Here is an 18,936-nt window from a genome sequence, read left to right on the forward strand (position 1 = left end):
ACAGTTAAATCTTTGGACCAGTGGGGTGTGGTAAGGCATACTTCTCATTCCAGCACTTGAGAGGCAGAAGCTGGGCGATCAGAAATTTAATATCATTTGGCTACAGGACACCCTTCTTCAAAAACAAAATAAGCCCACAGACCAAACTGGAATTCACAAGCCTATGTTTTCAAATGGGCTCTAAATGTTTATTGTACTCAATGCGACAGGTTTTGAAGTTATGTTAGAGATCTGAGGAAATGACATAATGAATTTGTCTTTTTACGTATCTGTGCCCTAGTTGGGTCTACTGCAAGTAGAAATGTATTTGGCAGGGAACTCCTGAATCAACTGATTCGTAATTAGGCAACCCCATAAAAGCTTGTGGTTTCCTTAATTTTCAGCGACTCTGAGTCATGGAAGCCTAAGTAGGAGTTGGATTATCGGCAGTGCTGTCTGCCCACATTTATATGTCCATGGCTTTTGTGATTGATAGTGGGCCAAGTTGCTCCAGGGCTCACAGAATTCATTCACTCAAAGAACGTAATAGGGCACTCGGGGAAGAGAAGGAGAAACACCTGTTTCATGCCTTCAGGCAGTGCACTGCCCAAAAGCACAGGAAAACACAAAGGGTAAAAACAACACAAAGAAAACTGTAGAGGCAACAATGGCTATGAGAGTTGATGTATATGTAAGTGAAGCTCCCAATATGTAGGCACATTCGTGTTTAGTGGTAGAATGAATCAGCATAACTACTCCAGTCCAAAATCCATAGGAAAACTAATACATTAGAACACTGAGCGTTCCCCAAATCTTGTGCGTTTGGTTAAGAATGCATGAACTGCTAAGAGACAGGGCTAGTTACCCTATGCGTCCAGAGCATGTGACATGGATGTTTTGAGCGTGCCAAGATGGAGTGTGGTGACAGTGACTCAAGTTCAGATTCTTCTGTTTTCACCCCCTGCATGATTCTACTGTAGGCAAGTGTCACCATACCTGATTTGTACTGCAGCATGGTTTTAACCCAGGGATTCGTGTGTGCTGGAGAAGTACTCTACCAACCAAATTACACCCCCAGTCCCAAAAAATAGTTTAAAAATTATTTGGTTTGAATTTAGATTTCAATGTGTACTTTTAACTCTCTGAAATCTGTCCATTCTGGAATAACTAAAAAGATGAGTGACATTTAAGTGTTCCTTTATAAGACTCTGCTTTGAAAAGGCTTTCTGAAACCATTAGGGTCTTTCACCTTTTAATAAAGTATTTGAAAATGTTATTTACCTAGTTTGTTTTTAAAGATTCATTTAAAATACAGAGACAGTCTCATATAAGTAGTGAGTTCCAGGTCAGGCAGGCCTACATGGAGAGACTTTCCCTGTCTCAAACACACACACACACACACACACACACACACACACACACACACACAGAGAGAGAGAGAGAGAGAGAGAGAGAGAGAGAGAGAGAGAGAGAGAGAGAGAGAGAATAAAGAGACAGTTGTTGTCAATACATTAAAGCACCGAAGAAGACTGTCTTACTTTATTGGAATGAATCCCTGGGAAAGTTCTCAACTTCTCTGGTTTTACTTGGTCAAACTTTCCAATCCACACGTCTCCATCCATCTTCTCTGGCTGGACTTGACTCATTAGTTTTGATTCCACTTTTCTTTTCTACCACGAGTAACTTCGTTGTCTCCCAGTATGTAAGGGGGTGGTGCACTTTTACAGAAAGGTTGTACCCTTGTGACATCCACAGTACTGTGGTAGCCAGGTATAGCTTTAAGAAGCCAAGTCAAGGTTTAAAGAAAAGCATCTGCTGCATGAAAATGAGGACACGAATGCTCCCAGATATGGTGAGGAGAAACCTTTTTTTTTTTTTTTATATAAGGAGAGTGCAGCCAGAGGCACCTGGAGGGGCCCAGGCAGATCAAGGTCATGAGAGGAGAGAAAGAGTCAGGGAGCAAGAGAGGGAAATGGTAGAGGAGAGAGCCAAGAAGGCCAAAAGGCCAAAAGATCAAGCCAGCCAGGAGCCAAAAGAGCAAAAGGCCAGGAGAGCAAGGCCAAAAGGGCTGAGGTTATATAGGAAAGGGAAGCTGGGAGATGGGAAGCCCAGCCCCCACTCCGGGCTGAAAAGGTTTAGGTGGGGTCAGGGTGAGAACTGCTGGGAGGAGCCACTGGTACTGAATGAGACTCATCTCAGGATTCTTTGGGACCCGACACAGGCATGTCCAAGAATATACCTCATTTAAAAAGTGTGTCAGCAAGCTCATGATACATATGACAGCTTATCAAATACTTGTCCGTTTCCTCAGAAATTTGTTCTTAGAAGCATAAGGTCAGTAGGAAGACAAGCTTAGGTAATTGTCTGACTGTGACAGGCAAGGAGCCTTGTTTCAGTTCACAAGTAGAATAAATCTACCATGAATATGTCTGATGAAGCCATCTGGTGTAAATAAAGGGCCGAATGGAAGGTATTCTTTCCTTACATAGAATGGATAATTGAAAAATGCGAGCAACATTTTAAAGCTGTTATGAATGTTATGACATTAGGCTATGTTTTATTTGATTCACTTTATTGAGCTCAGAATCCAAAGTCTATTAATAATAAAACCGACATTTGCCCTTGAGTGTTTCAAGGTTACATGAAAACTGGTTTTCTTGTTAGGGCGCTATAAATTCGACTGAGTCACCTGTGTTTGCCCTTGCAGGAAATGGGATTGCAGTATTTTTTACTTTGCAGTAAGGGGTGAATGGTAGTTTGGAGACTTTCATAATTTGGGGTCACTGGCTAAATTTCTATTAAAAGGCTGAATTCTTAGTAGTTCATTTAAGTTTCGTGTGTGTGTGTGTGTGTGTGTGTGTGTGTGTGTGTGTGTGCTGCATATGTGTTGTATTGTGTTCTTATTCTTGTGTGCATAGTTGTGAATGCCACAGGATAACCTCAAATATCCTTTCTCAGGCACTGTCCATCCATGTTTTTTCTGGAGACATGCTCTCTTTCTGGGCTGGAGCTCCCCAAGTAGGCTATGCTGGCGAGCTCCAGGAATTTGCTTGTCCTTGCTTTACCAGTACTGGGCTTACAAGCATGTGCTATCAAGCAAAGCAAAGCAAAACAAACAAAAACAACCAAGTATGTTTATTAATTAGTTCATTTTGAACATATTCCCCCTCTCTTCCCAAACATAACCACTTACATCAGCCTCTCTACTCCCATTCCTTCCTACCCACCGATGAGATTTTTCTTTTTTTTGGTCCATTTCTCTTTCCCCATCTAGTCTAGTATGTGGTGCCAAGCTAGGCTTAGGAGTGAGTCCTGCCTTAAATTCCTGGATCTGCCCACCATATGTGTCGTGGGGATTGAATCCAGAGCCTCATGCTTGGGCAGCAAACATGACTGAACTATTGTTCTTGCTGCTCCTTTTGTTTTTTAAAATAACATGTTTGATGGAACAAATGTGACACACTGGATAGGTAGAAGCCATCAACATAACAGAGATCCCCCCCCCACCTTGATGAATCTACCGAACCCCTGAAATTTGTTTGCCTTCTCACAAGACAATAGGTGGCGATGCCAATAAAAGCAGGAGTGCAGGAGACCTGCATTTTCATCTCTGTCACTCATAGTCCCCGTGACCTTAGTAGCTAAGTCAGTCTGATACCTTTATGGCATCTGCCAAGTAGGAATAATTAAATCTTAGTCTTCTTGCTGGATTATTGAAGCACTAGAATTCCATGACTTTAATGTAGTAATATGTGTGTATGCGTACTCAAATATCAAAGGTAACGGCGGGCAGTGAAGGAACACAGACAAACTTTTGTTAAATTAGGATTCCTGCCATTTTTTTTAATACAAGAACCAGGTAGAATGCACAATTAAAAAAAATCCTCAGGTGAAAATAGAAATTTCCATCTTTGTATTAAGACAAGGGTATCTTCTGCTTCCTAAGTCATTTTCTCTACATGTGTATGTTAGGGTCCAAAGTGGGTCCCCAAAATGCTAGTGTCTAAATTACAGTCTGGGCTCAGTTTAGGCTGGACTGTGCTTAACCAGAAGGATTGATGGCTGACGAACAAAACAAAAGCCTAGATTGGCATACCTTAGAAACTATGAAGTGTGGGTTTCTGTTGGTCTGGAGGAACCCCTCCTTCCCTTACTTGCCCTTGCAGCAGGGTATCTGTATTTCTTATTTATATTTCGATTGTTGTTCCCTTTCCCAGTTTCCGGGCCAACATCCCCTTAACCCCCTCCCCTTCCTGAAGAGTGTTTCCCTCCCCATCCCCCCCCATTGCCGCCCCTTCCCCCAACAATCTAGTTCACTGGGGGTTCAGTCTTAGCAGGACCCAGGGCTTCCCCTTCCACTGGTGCTCTTACTAGGATATTCATTGCTACCTATGAGGTCAGAGTCCAGGGTCAGTCCATGTATAGTCTTTAGGTAGTGGCTTAGTCCCTGGAAGCTCTGGTTGCTTGGCATTGTTGTTCATATGGGGTCTCGAGCCCCTTCAAGCTCTTCCAGTTCTTTCTCTGATTCCTTCAACGGGGGTCCTATTCTCAGTTCAGTGGTTTGCTGCTGGCATTCGCCTATGTATTTGCCATATTCTGGCCGTGTCTCTCAGGAGAGATCTACATCCGGTTCCAGTCGGCCTGCATTTCTTTGCTTCATCCATCTTATCTAGTTTGGTGGCTGTATATGTATGGGCCACATGGGGGCAGGCTCTGAATGGGGAAACACCCATCTCTTAAAAAAAAACCCTGTAAGGCTTTCTCTGCCCTTTGCTATCCTCTCTGTCTCTCAAGGAATAGCTATGGCAGCCACCCAGGGAGTGGTCCAGTTTGGTTGTTTCACTGCTCTCTTGCTTATAGTATACATTATATATGTGATGTCCTATATATGTACATGTCATATATATTCCTACCTGTGTACATATAAATATAATGCCCTACATGCCAGTGATTGATTATATTTAGTCAACTAGTAGAAGAAGCAGGAGTGCATTTTAGAGTGTTGTAAATAAGTTTCAGTAAGGAATGTCACACAGTATATGGATGTTATTACTATCGAGTCAGACATCCGAAGAACTTTGGCCAGATGTCCCAGTGCCATTTACAAATGTCTCTGTGTGAAAAGTAAGTAAAAAAAAATGTTAATTGTCAAAACCTGTGGTGTGGGGCCTCTGTGGAGCTGTTGTGTCTTTTGATAGTCTGTCACGAGTGTCACTCCTGCCTCCAAACATCCTTCTTTTATTTTGGCAATGCATTAAGATATCATGGGGTTCTGGCTCTCCATCAGCAGGGTGTTTTTTATTTATTTATTTAATTTTTCTTTATTGCTGAGGAAGGCACCAGGAAAAGAGAGCAAGTCTTTTAAAAAGGAGGCATTTAAGTCCATTGCAGTCACTCTTGTTTGTTTACTAGGTGGTCATTTGGATGACTGATTCTATTTGTATGAAAAATAAAAATGAAGGGACTTCTGTCTAGGATTAGTGCCACTCTGATTTCAGCACCTATATTTTTAAAATCATGTGGTCTTTCTTGTTTTCTGCCAAGGAGCCCTCCTTTCCTATCTCAGGTGAGGGGATTGACTTGGGGACCGTAGTTTGGCGCGTGAAATAAAATGGGACACAACGTTCATTTGCGATTTTATTTTTTAAAAACGAAATATTCAAAGTACTTTTCTTTCAAATATTGACACATAATGTTTACCTTTAAATATTTACAGCATGTTGTTGTGATGCTCTTGTAGAAAAGAAAAATGCATGCTTCTGGCCTGAAAGCCAGAGCCAAATGCAAAAGACCATGGAACTGCAGCCAGAGAACAGGAACCTGTACAGTATCCAATCACTTTTCAGCACAGGAGAGCAGGAGTACAAAATTGGAACCTATTGTTTCCTAGCAACACGGCTGAGGCCATTATAACACAATTTTCAGTATGATTAGAACCTCTAACTGTTGTTACATAGAAACTGAAAATCTTGGCATACACTGTAAACATCTTTACTTTTCATGAGAAAGGAAGCAGCTAAAAAGAGTCGTTTTCTGACAGAAAAGCTGGACTTCTCCTTTTCGCCTTTTCTCCTACTGATGCTTTTGCCAGAAGAACAGTAAAGATTTAGACACTGTCATGATTCATACACGTAAAATAGTTTTCAAGGACACAATCTGATATACTAACATTTATTTAAGAGGTTAAAGTCCACCACTAAATCTAAGGAAAGATTTTTTTTTTAACTGCCAAACACATTTCCTTTGACAAATAATGTTAAGATGACAACTGCCAAGACAAAATCCACAGCAAGTTTAACTCTAAGTATGTTCAATTACTGGTTAGGGAGCGATTTCTTCTTACACACAGTAGTATATTTGGTCCTTAACAGCTTTCACACAAAGGACACACTGAAATAAGTCACTGTTTTGTGTTTGAATTATCACTGTTTTTTGTTTTGTTTTGTTTTTCATTTTTTTTCTGTTTTTGTTCTTTTGCTCTTTTTTTTATTTGTTTTGTTTTCTTTGCAGACTAAAGAACCTTACAGAAGGCTGTGGAAGAGCAGTCTGAGATCTGAAGTATTAGGCAGGTCGCTATGTATATGTGAGTTCCTCCAAGAAAACAAGAATGGTGCATCCAATCTATAGCCACACGGTTCCCTACAAGCTATAATACACTCCATTCCATCCAGTTTTTCTTGATACTTGATGATTATACTTCTGCTTTTCATTGCAATTCAACTAAATTGCCCTTAAAAGAAACAAATCTGCAGAAATGCAAAAACTTTGCCTGGACTCTCTCGTAAAGTTACTGTGGGAACAGGTCTCGTGGGAAAGGAAGAGAAAAAAGAAATGTAGAAATAAGTGATGGAAATTAAATTCTAATGAAAGTTGTAATGTAATGTTATACCTCTTTATGTAGGGAGTAGGTGAATTTCAAATTATACATTGTCAAGTGTTCATATATTTGGCTATGTTGTATATATTATTTCATATATATGTAGTCTATATATTATAGAACTTCTAGGTGGCTTGAGAATAAATGGCATCCTTATTTTATACATTATTTTGCTGGGTTAAAAAATAAAACATATACTTATTTCTATGGCAAGTGTGAAAGAATCAATTGAGCTTTATTTCTCTTTCCTTCCAGAATCATGCTTCTCATCAACAGCGATTGGATTGACAACTAAAAATAGCTGTATTTAAATACCTCTTAAACTTTGAATTTTCAGCTCCTTTGGATCTCTAGAGTGCAATGGTAAAACAAGTTAAAACCAAAAACACACCAATGAAATGGGCCTAGGGAAAGGAAGCAATCAGAGTATTTCCTGTATCCCTTCCAGAACCTTCCTCACAGGAGCATCCAATACTATCTTCTCTTAACCTGCTTGAGTGCTATGTAGCTGTGTCGTGTGAGCCCCCTGCCTTTTGTGTGTGAGAAATTTCATGCATTTTTCCCTTCAAAGCTGCACTGTCATCAGGAAACACAAATGATTTGTCCTCTCATTCAAACTTCAGAACTAAAGCTCAGTGAAAGCATCCTTCCTCCCCTGCCAACAGGAATATTTCCATGTTCTTTTTATGAAATGCCAAAATGTTTCTCTTAGATTTGCAACTTGTTAGTGCTAAAAACCTTTTGGTTTTTCTTTTCCTCCTCAAAACTTTAGGAGTTGTAAAGAGAACAGTAATATTTCAAGGCAGTATTAAAACCACAGATTGTAAGTGATAAAAAGCATTTCCTGAATATAATACAAAATATAACTTTAGGTAAACCAAAGGCACAAACTAACTAAAATACATATTACAAACTAGAATTGCACAGTTCAAGGTAATTACTATGAAGCTGAATAGCTCCAAATAGTTCTTTCTAATGGATATTTAAATCGGTTTGAAAATGATACATCACTAGTGAGTTGCAAAAGAGTGCAATCACTTAAAATAGAAGCAAAATAGACTCCAAGATTGACACATTGGGTTAGTGATACAAATACACCACGTTTAAGTATGCACTTTTATATACAGTTAACGAATGGTTTTCTCATTGACTTAAAAGAATGTCAGAGGTTCTAGGAACTTAAGATCTATTTTTAGGTTGGTGTGGAGGTATTCAAATTTTCAGCATGTTTGTGAAACTTTTCAATATTCCATGGTGAGTACTGTACTGAGGGCAAAAGCCTGATTCGGGGAAAGCCCTGTACTGGGATTTTAGTCTGGATTAGCAATATCTTGAGCTGGTGTGCTTCCAATTGCAAAGATAAACAATGAGGTCATCCTGCATTCTTTCTTTCTCTCTCTCCCCTTTCTCACCGCATGGATGTGATGTTCTGAACCTGAAGGTTTTAACAATGAAAAATTTCAATTCACCCTCCCTACTGTTTGCCGGGGTCCCTCTCCCTCATTCTTTGTATAATGAGAGTCAGATTCTTTTAAAAAATTCTTAACATGAGCCTGGATTCTGACTTTGCATATTTTCAATGCCACTGTCTTTACAAGCAGGACAATGGCCCCATATTGTATTTAGGTAGTAGCTGGAAAGAATCTAAATTCTCCTCCACACATAGCAAATGTTCCTCGGGAGATGCGAGGGGAGAAGCTGGCTCCTGGGAATTTTCTACTGGGCACGCTGTGCTGTCATGAATTTTCATTTGCGGCAGCTTGCAATTACACAGCATTTTATAAACTGCCTCTTTGTCAATGGGCACAAATCTCTCAGCTCACCAAGTGGCTTCTTTTACTGCAGGATTCATAAGAGACTGAGAAGACTGCAGCAGATATTAATATTAACCCCGACATTTCTCTAAATTTTAAGTGATCGTGGAACAAACAACCCCTCCTGAAAATAGTTATTTTCCTAGGTGGAAAAATTATTAAACAAACATACGTGGATTAAGCACAGAGAACTAAAATAACCACATAAATGACATTGGTGAAAAACTAGTTTGCCCCTCAGTAATTAGATGAAATGCTTTATGTTGGGAAGGATTCACTTAATTCAATTTTCTGCATATGGCTGGGAGAGATTCAATACACAATTGTACATTTGAAAGATGACTCTAAGTGGGAGGAAATGATGAGGCAGCAACTATTGTTATGTCGGCTTTCATCTCATTGTCACTGTAATGCAAGGTCTATTGTTTCTACGGTTTTGGCTCGTAGGAATTTCTGCAGCAGTAGCTAATATGTTTCTCAGCATCACAGGCACACAGACCTGTTAAAGCCTCTTTTCTTGTACCAGAACCATCCGTTTTAGTATATTACCTTTCAAATACAAACCATTGAATTAGTGTATAAATACTGAATTACTAATGTGAAACTATGACCAAAGCACATCCTATATATAAATGAGAAGTTCCTACCCCAGTTAATAAAAGCTATGTTTACATGAGGCCAATACAGCTGGGCAAATGGAGAAGAAATCGAGTCAAAACAGGTTATGTGAGCGAGGTCACATTGACCAGCTGCTTTGGTACCACGTACACACAAGCAAATCAGTGGCCCTTCAGCCTGCTTACCGCCCACAGCAAGGCATTGCCGAAGCCAGCCACCACACGCCAAAACACAGCACAACAACATGGCATTTACTGTTTAACAGGCAAGGAGGAAAAATCAGGAAAGGAGGGAAAACGGGTTTCTGACTCCAGGAGATGGTGCTTGAAGACATTTTCAATTTCTTTTGAAGTTTCCTAGAACAGATCTGGACAATGTAGGGGGGCTGGCAGTCTTTTGAGATGCAAGATTTAGACACTGGTGCACCACGTTTTTTAAGGAGCCTGGAAGTTCTGCCAATGAATTGGATGTGAAACTTGGTGTCGCAATAGAAATCGAGAGCCATGGGTTCTTTTTATGTAGTTGAACAGAGGCATGGCTCAATAAATTGAGAGTGGTGCGTCTGAAAACATTTGTGTTAGCTGTTTGCGTTCAGCTTGTGTTCTTTTGAATACTGCCACACGAGAACTAAAAATCTCTGTCATTTCTTAAAGAGTTTAAACAAACAATATTAAAATACCATCTTCTGTCACATTGAAAGGCAGTTGGATATGTTTTTCCTCCATATTTACATATACAGAGTTCTGATCTAGAAAACCAATACAATAAACCTTTTTTTTTTTGTTTTGTTTTGTTTTAAAAACAGGCAGTCTTTGGTGACGCAAAGGCAGAGTTTTCTTTTGTTACCTCCTGCCTATTTCACTCTGTCTCATGAAATGAATATTGTTGGCACTGTCTGAAAGTTCTAAATACTGCTCAACAGACAAGACAAAATACCCATCATATCCTTGCACCCTCCCGGTGCCCAAAAGCTGCTGCTTTTCCCCCTCTGTCCATACCCGAGTCCCTTCTTCCCCTTCCTGTAGCCTCCTCTGCTCCACAGAGTCCAGGCCCCTGGGCCCACTTGGCGCTGTCTGGCCATCTCAACACGTGGTTCTTCTCCTCTTCGACAGTCGTTCCGTATCGGATATTGAAGCACAGAGCTCCGTGCTGCAGTTGAATATCGGCAAACCGTCTAGTCCTTCCATTCAACACTGATGTCATCTGAGACACAGTGACATTAACGCCATTCTCCAGAATCCGCCTCCCCCCAGTGTTACCGATGAGCACCAGGTCTTCCTCCAGAGACCCGAGCTTAATGAAGTAGTGAGTGTCCTTCCCTTCTATGGTAAAATGCAGGTTTTCCAGGTAATGAGCATTGTTGAGAATGGCAGCCAGACGCCTGCTATCTTCATTGGCTACTCCTATAATATCAGCTGTCACTATGCCCTCCTTGATGGCAAATTTTATACCTTTGCCAAAGACAGAAGGGACAGCAGCAAACCTTGGCTGTTTCCCTCCTTCAAGGCACCGCCCCTCATTGTACTGAGGAGTCATAGGAAGCTGATCCAAGGAAATGAAATTCCTGAGCTGTTTCTGGAGCTCACACTGAATGCCCAGGATCATCTAGGAAAGAAGGCACAGGGCAAAGGCAGCACAGGGTTAGAGAACTGTGGAGCAGGGATTGAAGGAAAGGCCATCCAGAGACTGCCACACCTGGGGATCCAGCCCACATGCAGTCACCAAACCCAGACACTATTGCTGATGCCAAGAAGTGCATGCTGACAGGAGCCTGATATAGCTGTCTCCTGAGAGCCTCTGCCAGAGCATGACACACACAGAGGTGAATGCTTGCAGCCAACCATTGAACTGAGAATGGGGTCCCTAATGGAGGAGTTAGAGAAAGGACTGAAGGAGCTGAATGGGTTTGCAACCCCATAAGAAGAACAACAATATCAACCAACCAGATCCCCCCCGCTCCCCAGAGCTCCCAGGGACTAACCCACCAACCAAAGAGTACACATGGACAGACCCATGACTCCATCCGCATATGTAGCAGAGGATGGTCTTGTTGGGCATCAATGGGAGGAGAAGCCCTTGGTCGTGCTAAGGCTGGACCCCAGAAGTGTAGGAGAATGTCAGGGTGGGGAGGTGGGAAGGAGTGGGTGAGAGTGGGAACATCCTCTTAGAAGTAGGGAAGGGGTTAGGGGATATGGGAGAGGGGGAAAAGGGGATAGCATTTGAAATGTAAATACATAAAATATCCAAGAAAAATAAAATTAAAAACCAAACTGGAATATCTACACTAAAGATTGGGAAAACAGATGGCTAACAGGTACTGATTTCTCAGTTGTCTTACATCTTGTTTTAGTTGAGTGTAAGAAAATATATTCAAACACTGTATCCCACAATTTCACACCTACAAGGAACTTTGTGTATGTGTGTGTGTGTCTGTTTTTCTTTTCAGCACTTACTTGTGGTAGCCAGTTTCTGAAAAACATTCCCATCCAACATGCATGTATTTTATGTTGATCAAATCCACTCCTCAGTCCTCACTCCCAACTTTTCCCAGTTACTTCCCCCCATATCACACTCCAAACTTGTACCCTCTTACATTTGTATGAGTTCATATACTGAGTTCAATTAGTCCAAATGGTGTTGCTTACATGCATGAAGGGATAGGGCCATCCACCGAAGCATGGACAACTCACCACAGGCACTACCCCTGAGAAAACTCACTCCCCATGCTAGTAGTCATTAAATGTCTATAGCTTCTGATGAGGATTGGGGCCTTGTGAGCCCCACATCAGTGCTGGAACATTGGCAAGATTGAGCTTGCATAGGGCTGGTGTAGACAACCAGAGTTGTTGAGAGGTTGTGACTGTAACTGCCTATCATGCCCAGAATACGCAGGCTTTTGCAGCAGTCCCTCTAACCTCTGCTACTTATGATCTTTGTGCCCCTTCTGTGAGGTTCCTTGATATTTGGAGGGAGGGGCATAGAAGGAAATTTAAATAGGCCGCTCCCTCAAAACATAGATCTTTTATAGTCAGCAATGTAACTGACACTAACTAGATATTATTACTGCATATAGGGTGATACATGATGCACTTTGAAATTGCAAAAAATGTATAAAGCATAGTCCCTGCTTTCAATCACTTGTGGTTTTATAATTATATGAAAAAACCCTGAAAAAATGAGAGGCACATGATGATCTTTTTACATACACTTAACATTTTTCTTATGCAACTTTCAAGCTTGCTAAGGAAAAGACTGATAGCTCTCGTAGTTGCCAATACAGTTTTAAATTTTTTTAACAGTTTATTTATTTATTGATGTTTTAAAATGACTTTTAGCTATAAAAATGTATATTTCATAAATTATTATAAAAGAAATAGCTCTACAATATCTATCTACTTAGAATTTTTCCTTTATAATTTTGACCTAAATGTTGTTTCTTTACCCAAATTTCAGTTTTATTTTCTTACTTCCTTTTCTTTTTATTTGTATCCATAGTCCTCATTGTTTCACTGTTCATAGCTCTCTAAGACTTTATTACTATAAAATGTAATATATTTGTTTATTATACCTCTATATGGTTTTCTTTATCAAAAAGTTTTATTATGTTATCTTCATGTTCTTAAGGCACAATTCTTGAAATCATTTGGCAGTTTGAAATCTTAATACAGTTTTTTTTTCTATATAGGATCCATTGTTGCTGTTACTAGCTGAAATGTAAGACATTTAATACCTTTGTGCTGTCATCAGTAATCTACTAGTCTCTCCCTTCAAAGTGCCACTTTCCTGATCTTTTTCTTACAGATGGTTCCTCATACATCATTCAAAACAGCCCTCAAAGAAATATTTTTTTTTGCATTAGATGATATTCTGTTTTTTATTTTTATTTTTTTTTGCTAAAATTTGTACTAACCTTGCCAGGATCCCACTCTTGGGTTTTTGTCTGAAGCTGAAGAAGCTCATAAGTTAATTCCATGTTTTCTAGTTCTGGTTTGGGGAATCCAGGTAGCACGTTATGTAATTGGAAACCAAAGAGCTCCAGCCAACTGCCAATGTCTATGAGACAAAAAATTCAAAACAAAACAAGACAAAACATGACATTCAACAGGCACTTCTCAACTTGAAAGATAACCTTCTGCTGTCAATGTTTAGACCATAGGAAGGTAAATTAAGCATTCCCCCTTATTTGATTCACTGTAAAACAATATCCATTCCCCTCTGTAGGGAAATCTATTGACCTGTGGGCAATCCCAGGAATAGGTTCAGTTCACTGTAGTGAAACTCATAATATGGTACTAGTTTTAAGACCATCTGGATTGTGACCCTGGATTTATTCCATGCAACATAATCTTGATTGTTTTATGAGAGAACCTTGGCAAGCTTTTAAGGATAGAGCATAAAAATAGCTTAAAGGGAAAGAACGAGGATGCAAAAGCATTATACCTGATGAAAAAAGTTCCATGCTTTTCTTATTCTAGGTAATGGGGCATGCAGCGAGAACATCTCTACAAAGGTATCGGGGTCATATAATAAGATTGGCTAGTAGTAAGTTAGGTCAAGTTCAGCTTAATTGAATTCCACTTAAATACCTGTGGTATACTTTGCAACGTCTTGAATTTTGCCAACGGGATAGTTATTCTCAAAGGAGTAGAGGTTGAATGGTTTAGGAAGAAGGTTCAACTGTTTCCATATGTGATGATTAGGCGTTGTCCATCTGCCAGCAACAACATCATAATCCCTTTGCCCTAGATGCACTAGTTTAGTAAGAAAATCATAGAGTCCTCCATGAAAACCAATGACGACCTCAAAGTCAGGGTATGTATCGTGATAGATGTCACCGTAAGGTGTATACAAAATCTCTTTTATGACCTGACCCCGACTGCTGAACACAGCGAGTGGAGTGCCTGTATTATCACAGGCTACATAATATTCTTCACCACTGCTTAGCTCCATGGCAATAAGGTGACCTTGGAGATCATAATAAAGAGATGTAATCTCTGAGCTTGTGTGGTTGTACAGATGAGTAACTCTTATAGGGTTGGCAAGGTCTGCATAAAAGAATTGGAGATGCTGTCCTAGGCTGGACTTACTGGCAACGCGCCGCCCCAGCCCATCATAGTAATACTGCACAGTCCAGCCAGAAACTTTATTGTAGGCTTTCTGCAGCAGACCATTAGAATTATACTCAAATATATCATTTCCCCTCTGTCTCAGGAAACCATCTTCATCCATTTTATACTGAATTTCCCCTAGTCTAGTGATGCGGTCTCGGAGGTCATATCGGAGAGGAGTAAGACGAGCACTATTCCCATGGCTCAAAAGGTTGATGTTTCCGTTCAGATCATAACTATAGCGCCACTGGGTTTTGTCATTCACAGAAACAGTTTGAAGTTGCCCATCAGCATCATATTCATAGAAGTACCTTGTGATATTGGCATCTACTCCTACCCTTATATCACATATGACCATCCGGCCCATGTTATCATACTGAATAGTCATCCAGTAGGCAATTGCTTTTAGGATCTCGTATTGGACCTCAATGACTTGTCCATTGGCATTGAAGATCTTGGTGTGCTTCATCACTGTTGTAGTTATAACCTGATTTAGATCATAATTAATTACACTGAATTTTCCAAACTGTTCTGTTCTACCAGAAACATCAACGTATCGGTACAAGTCTATGGGCAAAGGGGTCTCATTGATCACAGCTTGCATGCTGGTGACACGAAAGTTGTTGTAACTGTAGTCAAACCGTGCATTCACAAGACCTTCTTCACTGAATCGGAAAATTTGGCGTCCAATGAGAGGTCCTGTAGGAACCAAAATAAAAATGAGAAAATAGCTATCTTAGGCATAATCGCAACTTTTTTGATTAAGTATTGATACCTTTATGTTCAAAATCATATTGTATTATAGATTTGTCTCTGATGTCTGATGCCTGGGCATATCAGTGTGTGTGTGTGTGTGTGTGTGTGTGTGTGTGTGTGTATAGCATTTGTTACTAGATGTGGAAAATATCGCATAGCACAGTTACTGATCAATTTAATTATAGAGACTATCAAAATAATAACCTATCCAGTAGCCTAGAGGGAAGAAACTGCTATTATGTTCATGCCATTTTGCTATCATCACTGGCGAACATTTTAGTTAACCTTTGCTACAAAGTCAGATGGTTAGATTTTCACAATGTCCAACATTCCAGTAACTGGCTTTGGGCATGTTATGAATACAAAGGTTGAAATAAATCCTAGAGTTCTGACTTTTGTCATTAACTGGAACGTATCGAGGTTACCTAGGGCTTGAGCTGCTTTCTGAGTTTCATGTCTTATACATCGATCTCTGGAGAGATACAGGGGTGGATATGAACAAGTATAGGGTTGCAATAGGTACTGAAGTTGTGGTTGTTTTGAAAGCTGAGACAGAAATATATGGTGTGCTATCAAGGAATCATCTTTCAGGTAGACTACAGTATGTTTTAAATTTAGAGTGGAAGATAGTATGAGAAGGAAAACAGAAATTTGTTCAGTCAAACGTGAGTTAGCATGAGAGGTTAACACTTCTTTTTATGAATGTGACCATACGAATATAAAAGAATATGGATGCTGAGGTATACCGCTACCCTGTTTCATAACAAACCTGTTTGCCTGTATCTGATGGTGCAGATGAATCCGTCATGCATCAGGTGTATTGTCTTAATCACTCCAGAAGATTCTTCATATGTTAACGTAACCTGAGTGGTGTCATAGAGAATCTCAGACAGTCTTGCTTGCTTTGTGTACTTGTATAGAACTCTGCGCCCAGTTCCTAGATGCAGAGTCTGTAAAAGTCGGCCATCTCGACTGTAGTCTTGGATAAAAGAAGTGCTACTGTCTGGTGGAGTGTAGATATTACGGTAATAGCCCACTGAAAGCATGGTTTGTAAGCTGTGGCGCACCATGCTAGGCATGGTGAGCTGACAGCAGACAGTCTGATTGGTCATACTCAAGATGTAACTGCAACAGCTGGCTGTAAGAGAAGCATCACAGACTGAAACAGGGACAAGATCAAAATACTGTAATTTGTACCACTAATGTTTAAGAGATTAAAGAGATACATGCTTAACCATTTAACACATTTTTTTTCTAGCAATTACTATGTGCCAGGGATTGGGGCAGAGCCCGGTGGATATAGTAGTACACAATAAAGTTATCTTCCATCATGGAATGTGCAGCTTAATGAAAATGAAAGACAAGGAACCCAGTCATTATAATACAGCGTGAACTGAGTTAGGACAGGGGATAACTCGATGACTTGAGGAAAGTAGAGGAAGAATGGTTATCCCAGACTTGGGAAGGAAGATTCGAGTTGAAACCTAAATAATCTTGGGCAGGCAAAGATGGGGAGCTGTATTGTTCAGAAGGAAAGAGAACTTCTGGTAATGGCTGTAACATTGGGAGAGGCTGAGAATTAAGGAAGCCTATGGAAATGGCCTTTCCCATAGATTGAGAGGAATTTTTATGGCCAGAATGTGTGTGGTTTGGGGGTAGTGAGAGTGAATGGTAAGAATGCAGTTGAATCTAGAACTTGCATGAATTTTTACGGCTTTAGACTTAAGGTCCTTTGCAATAGGGGGCCCACTGTCAAGTTTTAAGCAAGTTGTGGGACAGACACTTGAAGGGAGAGAAACAGTCAAGTTGGTGTCTTAAAAAGGTCACCTCTGCTTCTATATGGGGATGGATTGGAGGGAGGCAAATTGAGGACAGGGGACATCAAGTGCGAACTTTGATCCACTGAAATGCATTGATTTTATATAGTTGTTGTCTTCCTGAAAAGGTGCATGTTGAATATTATTGTACATGCTTTGCCATATATACTTTTTCATTTTTCAATTTGATCCATGTTTTAAGAGACAGAGAGAGAGAGAGAGAGAGAGAGAGAGAGAGAGAGAGAGAGAGAGAGAGAGAGAGGGGGGATTAAAAGTGAAGAATTCTTTGGTTATATGATTATATTTGTATTTTAGGATCAGCTATTTGTCAAAGCCTAATACTTTGTATGTAATTGATGTTTAATAAATATTGGTTGATATTTTAATTTCAAACAGAAATAGGAGTCAGGTCTGCTGGTATAGGCCTATAATCCAGGCTACTCAGGAGGCTGAGGGCAGAAGGGTCAAAAGGTTAAGGCTTGCCTGGGATATAAAATGAGTTTAAGGCCAGCCTCAGCTATTTAGAAAGACCCTGTCTTAAACATAATTTTTAAAGGTTTGAGAATATAGGTCACTGATAGAGTCCATGCCTAGCACATGTGAGATTATAAATTCAATCTCTGGTAGCACAGGAAAAGAAAGTCAGTATCAATTGCTATACACGAAAAGCTCCGCTTTATGAAACACTCTAATTCATTGGCACTTAAAACTTACTTTTAAAAAGACTTTGTTTAATTTCTATGTATGTGGGCATAGGCATCTGTTTCTGTATATGCACTTGCAGAGGACAGAGAAGGACACAGGGTATGCTATTCTAACTCACTGTCTTATTGTCCTGAGAAATTATCCTTTAAAGAATCTGGAGCCATCCTAGTGGTCAGCAAGTCCCAAGTCCTCCTGTCCTTGTCCCCGAAAGCTTTGGAGTTATAGGCAAAGGTGAAGCTGTGCGTGCCTAGTTTGCTTTGTTTTGTTTTGTTTTTGATGTGGGTGTTAGGGATTCGAACTCAAGTCCTCATGGTTGTGTAGCAAGCACTCAACATACACTACACTACATCCTCAGTGCTTTAACAAAACACACTCTGCCTACCTCCTCAGTGGTTCTGTCTTTAAATAAAAACGAAAAAATTCACCCTAGGCACTCTAATCTAACGCTTTAGGAGAGCTTCACTTTTGAGAATTACAAAACAACAACCAAAAAATCAAGTCCAACTTCTGAACTCTAAGTTGTGAAATGACAGGCACTTTTTCGTTTTCCACATGCACATCACACCAATAATTGTGAACGTCAATTACTTAAACATTTGTGATGTGAATTTTTAGAAAACGATAGAAGTACGATGTAATCTTGTATGTTACACAAGGGCACACCCCTCCTATGCTTGTGAGAATTCTTGATTTTTCAGTTTCATGTCAATGCCATGCAATCAGTGTTATTCGCTCTTGTAGTCATTATTTCTTTCCCACCACTGTCATGCTGGGGATTCAGAAGATGCAGAAATCCTGTCATCTTGCTACCCATGGAGACCCGCAGCTTGTCACATCTTGTAGTTCTACCATTGTGATCTCCAAACCCTCCTGAATAAAAGGCACAATCTTGCGAAGGCCTGGGGACATGAAGAGAGGCCCTCTCACCATCAGTGCAGAAGTCCCCAGGACCAGAAGGAATTGTTCCTATGAATGGAAGGAACAGCAGGTGGAAGGACACTGAAGTGGGTGGGGTAGATGCTGTAATTGGTGGAAATACCTTTGTGTGATTTCCACCCCGAGAGTCTGATTTTCCAGCTCCTTTCCACTCTCTCTTGTCAGTTTGCCAAGAACAAATGACATCTGTCACTTGTGGTGTGGGCCAGGGACAATCACCATATGGCTGCTGCACATTATCCAGTACCATCCTGCCTATTCCAGTCACTGCATTAGCTTTGCCAAAAATTTATACCGCATTGCTATTGTATTCTTTCCTCTGTTCG

The 18,936-nt window shown here is 40.3% G+C and overlaps 1 protein-coding gene across 1 annotated transcript in view; it reads right to left on the reverse strand.

Annotated features, from left to right (window-relative positions):
• Positions 1-5,603: 5,603 nt before the first annotated feature.
• Tenm1 (teneurin transmembrane protein 1) overlaps positions 5,604-18,936 on the reverse strand; it is a 175,006-nt gene continuing 161,673 nt past the window's right edge. Inside the window, 8 exon segments of the mRNA XM_032889476.1 lie at positions 5,604-10,328; positions 10,331-10,374; positions 10,377-10,893; positions 13,199-13,341; positions 13,875-15,095; positions 15,922-16,237; positions 16,239-16,290; positions 18,495-18,640. Of these exon segments, the coding sequence (XP_032745367.1) occupies positions 10,131-10,328; positions 10,331-10,374; positions 10,377-10,893; positions 13,199-13,341; positions 13,875-15,095; positions 15,922-16,237; positions 16,239-16,290; positions 18,495-18,640 (2,637 nt within the window). The 3' untranslated portion in view covers positions 5,604-10,130.

Source organism: Rattus rattus, chromosome X, assembly GCF_011064425.1.
Source record: "Rattus rattus isolate New Zealand chromosome X, Rrattus_CSIRO_v1, whole genome shotgun sequence".
In the NCBI taxonomy this organism is placed as follows: Eukaryota; Metazoa; Chordata; class Mammalia; order Rodentia; family Muridae; genus Rattus; species Rattus rattus.